Here is a 4,351-nt window from a genome sequence, read left to right as displayed (position 1 = left end):
CCAGCTGTGGCCGGCTGCCGCCTCCTTTCATTTATTTATTTTTGCTTTTAGCCAACAGCTCTAGTTGGGGAGAAGGGGACGTGCGGCTGCTGGGACCCCTCAGGGCTCGCTGGCAAGCCACTCTCCACCAAAATGTTTCACTTCTCCCTCAGGTGGCTGCCATTACCCAAAATATCAGGGGGAGAAAAAGAATGAGATACAAAGAGGGCTAAAAATAGGCATTTTAATTCATGAAATGTGAACTGGAGGGAGCAGCTTGGCGCTGGGTCAACATCTGCAAACGGCAAACACCCTGGAACTCCCTGGGCCTCTACCTGGTTTGGCCACCCATCAGTGCTGTTAGCACTTGTTTTTGGGGCTCCCCTGGGCAGGGGACACCCACAAATACTGAGGAGACAGGGGACTCTGTGCTGTGGCTTTGTTTTTGATCAGATAAGTCTGGCCGTCTTTCAGCACCCCCTCAGAAGTTTGCAATCGCTGCCACACGGGGGCTGGGAGGGTTACAGCCAGTCAGTGTCCGGGGCTCTCCCGAGATCATACAGAAGGACACGTGGTGGTCTCCAGCTAAAAGGTGACCTCTGTTCTGGGTGTCTCCCTTTGTGGCACCTTGTGCTGCTCTGATTTTTGGGCTTAGCTCCTTCACCAGCTTCCCCCTCCTTTTCACATTATAATAAATAAATAAATTCACCCAGTATGCAAATATACAGAGAAAAAAGGAAATAAACCCAAACCTCCAAAACCAAGTTTGAAGAGCACCAAACCATAGTCACCTCATTTTGTCGTAGCCCAAGCGCCATCCAGGGCTCTGTGGGCAGTTTCCAGTCTCTGCTGGTGAATGAAGGCACTAAACCAAGAAGGTCTCTGGGCGCTTGCTGACACCATAGGGATTTTTGTCCTTGCCCGGTCCCAGCTGGCAATGGGGGGTGGCAAGGCAGAGGTGCTTGGTCCTGTCCCCCTCTGCTTGCCATCACCCTCCTCCTCCTCAGTGCAGCTCCCGAGCTGGGCAGGTGGCCCTGCTGCCGACCCCACCTCCCCTCACCCTCACCATTTCCCCATTCCCGGAGAAACTGAGCAATTCAGGCTCTGCAGGACCCCGGGGCCAGCTCTGCCAAGACGCTCCGGCTCCTGGGGCTGCCACCTGGAGCATTTTTGGGAGCAGGGACCCCCAGGTCGCCTCCGGACCGGCCGGGAGCACGGCCGCCGCCCCTCGTTCCGCCCCGCCACCGTGACCCTGTCCTGCTACGTGACCCACGCGGGCTGTGCCTCCTCCAGCAGGCTGAAGGAGCGGTTGGCCAGCGCCGCGGGGCTGCTGGCCAGCTTGTAGCCAAAGAGCCGCATGGCCGGGCCGCAGGCGTCCTGCACCACCTGCGCCAGCTTGAAGGGCATGCCGAAGCGCCACTTGTCGAACTGCTCCGAGGAGTTCTTGCACGTGGAGTAGACACCGTTGCCGTCGGGGGGAGCCTGCGTGTTCCTGCCGATCCACTCCTCCACCTGGCGGGTGAGCGGCAGCCCGGCGAAGCGGAACATCTCCCGCGCCTTCTGCAGCGGCGCCCGCGCCACGTCCTCGTAGCGCACCAGCATGTAGCGGCCCCGCAGCCAGCGCGGCCGCCGCAGCCCCAGCTCCGCCGACACGCGGATGCTCTCGCAGTTGCCCCGCAGCCGCTGCACCTCCTCCTCGCGCAGCGGGGCCTCCCCTTCCGACGCCCACTTCTTCCAGGTCTCGTACTTGCCCGAGAAGGCCACCATGCGCGAGGCCAGGACGGCGCGGGGGTCGCGCACCAGCTGGATGATGCGCAGGTCCAGCCGGGGGTCCTCCACCAGCGGCTGCAGGAACTCCAGCTGCCGGATGCGCACCGTCTTCAGCGCCACGTGCTGCTTGCGCCGGCACGCCTCGGCCGCCAGCGTGATGTTGAGGGGGCCGCAGCGGCGGTTCTTGCAGTAGTACTTCTCAAAGACCTTCTTGGTGCTGGGCGTGCAGACGGGCTCCTCGCACAGCGAGTGGCTGGAGCCCCGCCGGAACAAAAAAGGCGTCAGGTGGCCCTCAGGAACCGGGGAGATGAAGTTCTCTAGGATGTAGAGGTCGCAGAGGAGGAGCTGCTTGAGCACGTCTCGGTAAACCAAGGCCGAGCCCACCGCGCTGGCACCCCCTGGCAGGAAGTTCACCGTCTTCTCGACGTGCCAGAGGGGCTCAAAGAGGTAGAAGATGCTGCCCTGCTGGTTGAAGAACTCGCCGACAAAGGAGGAGCCAGTGCGGGTGGTGGCCATCAGCAGGACGTGCCGCCGTGGCCCGGGGTCCCCGGGGTCACCTGCCAGCTGCCGGGTGATGTTGTACAGGTGGGACCTCAGCTGGGAGAAGGCAGCGTCCAGCTCCTGCAGCGAGGCCAGCGAGCCGTTCTTGGCTGCTGCTGGGCTGAGCTCCGTGCTGTTGGCCTCTGCCAGAGCCTGCGGGGACTGCTTCAGCCTGTCCGACACCCTGTGGGGAGAGCCAGCCCAGCCTGGAGGACAGCAGCACCACCCTGCATCCCACCAGGGGACTTGGGGGGCTCCTCTGCATGGGAGCTCAGGACTGGGAGAGAGGGGCTGCACACCTTGGCGTGGCTCAGATGCCCACTGCCTACCTGGAGATGAAGTTGTTCTCCTTCTCGATGATGACGAGGCTGATGACGAAGACCAGCAGGATGGCGTACTTGCTCTTCATCTTCAAGTAGTTCAGCAGCTCCCGGACGTCCTGGGGCAAAGCGCGTCGGATCTCCATGGGGAGCGCACACAGCTCCCTCCTGCACGCCAGGAAGGTGTCCTGGGCCAGCCCTGCCGGTGGGGAGAAGAAGGCTCAGCATGGCGAGGGTCAGAGGCTGACAAAGGCTGGACAAGAGTGGTAAAAAAGTGGAAGCTCCTCCCTGCTGCTCCACCCCACCCCCGGATGAGGAGCAGCTGCCTGAATGCCCCATCGGCTGCTCCTCCTCCTTCCCAAAATATATCTGCCCGACAGGATCCCTTCCCACGCTCCCACCAGCTCCCCCTGCCCACCCTGAAACCCAATCCCTGCCACCTGACAGCTGCCTGCTTCCCGCTGGCAAAAACCTGCTGCTGCCAGCGAGGGAGCCCCTGGATCATCCGGATCTTCTGCACATTGTGGCTCCCGACCTCTGGAAAGGGGAGGCCTGGAGGCTCCACCGCAGGGCCCCAGCGTGGGGCTGAGCAGCTTCCGCCTCCCCCCAGCATGGCAGCAGCAGCTGCTGAGCCTCGAAAATGAAACCCAGAGAGTTTTCAGGGACGACGGTGGGCCGGAAAATGCTGCTGCTGCTGCTGCCAGTCCCCCTTGGGGAGTAGAATGCTCCGGGGGAGGCTTTTGCCAAAAAAGGGAAGAAGAAAAAAAAAAAACCCAAATGATGGTGCAGCTGCTTGGTGTGGGATGCAAAGCCAGGAGACTTGGCAGAAAAATCCCGCCCCCCCCAGCGTCTCCTTCAGCGCCCAAATCGGGGCGTTGCTGGAAATGCTCTGAGTGGCACCAAACCCACCCCCCAGCTGGAGATTTGGGGGTCACAGCCGCTGCTTCAGGCTCTGGGGCAGGTCCCCAGTGTGCAGATTTGCACCCCTAGGCCTTGTTGGCACCTGCCACCTGCCCTGGGTGACGCTGTTTGCCTGTCCCACTTTCTTGCCCAGACTTTCAGTGACTCAGGGAAAGTCTATTTAGCCTTGGCTGGGCTCCACAGGGGGCAGCCCATCCCAGCCCTGCTTTTGGGGTGAAGGAGGGGAGCCAGGCAGAGCCTCATCCTTTGGGGGGACCCGGGGTTTGCTGGAGGGGGGATGCCCTGGCCAAGCCTTGGCATCTGCAGCTCCATCAGAGTGTGGAGTGAGGAAGCCCTGCCAGGCATTGCATCACGTCGCAGCCTCTTCCGCATCGTGCTCGGCCAAAATGTGCATTTTTAGGCCAAAATGTGCTTTTCTTAGGCCAAAATGTGCATTTTTTAGCGTTGCTCGCTGAATGCCCCTCCGGCTGGGAAGGAGGGACCACGGGCAGGAGGGGTGGGATGTGTCCCGTGGCCAGGGCAGCACCCAGCCTGTCAGATTCCCAGTCCTCTCCGTGCGAGGACCAGGAATTTCCCAGCTTGAGCAAAGCACTCAGCTCCCGGGGCTTGGCTTCCAGCCATCTCCTTTCCAGCAAAACCTTCTAAAAAGAGACATCCACACCCACGCACCCAGGAAACTCAGGATTTAGTGGGATGCAGGGACTCTGGAGAGCCCTGGCAGCCCCGGAGCCCTCCCGCAGTGGTCCCCCCGCAGTGGTCCCCCCTTTCAGCAAGCAGCACCGAGATCCCCGGCACACGTGTGTGTGTGTGCTCGTGTGTGC

The 4,351-nt window shown here is 61.5% G+C and overlaps 1 protein-coding gene across 1 annotated transcript; it reads right to left on the bottom strand.

Annotated features, from left to right (window-relative positions):
- Positions 1-223: 223 nt before the first annotated feature.
- On the bottom strand, positions 224-2,851 carry CHST3 (carbohydrate sulfotransferase 3). Its single transcript, XM_058810774.1, has 2 exons — positions 2,619-2,851; positions 224-2,473 (listed from the first exon to the last, which is right to left on the bottom strand). Exons 1-2 carry the CDS (start codon positions 2,753-2,755, stop codon positions 1,240-1,242), a joined length of 1,371 nt encoding a protein of 456 aa, XP_058666757.1. The 5' UTR covers positions 2,756-2,851; the 3' UTR covers positions 224-1,239.
- Positions 2,852-4,351: the final 1,500 nt, after the last annotated feature.

Source organism: Ammospiza caudacuta, chromosome 9 (genome assembly GCF_027887145.1).
Source record: "Ammospiza caudacuta isolate bAmmCau1 chromosome 9, bAmmCau1.pri, whole genome shotgun sequence".
In the NCBI taxonomy this organism is placed as follows: domain Eukaryota; kingdom Metazoa; phylum Chordata; class Aves; order Passeriformes; family Passerellidae; genus Ammospiza; species Ammospiza caudacuta.
This window is presented reverse-complemented; position numbering and strand designations above follow the sequence as displayed.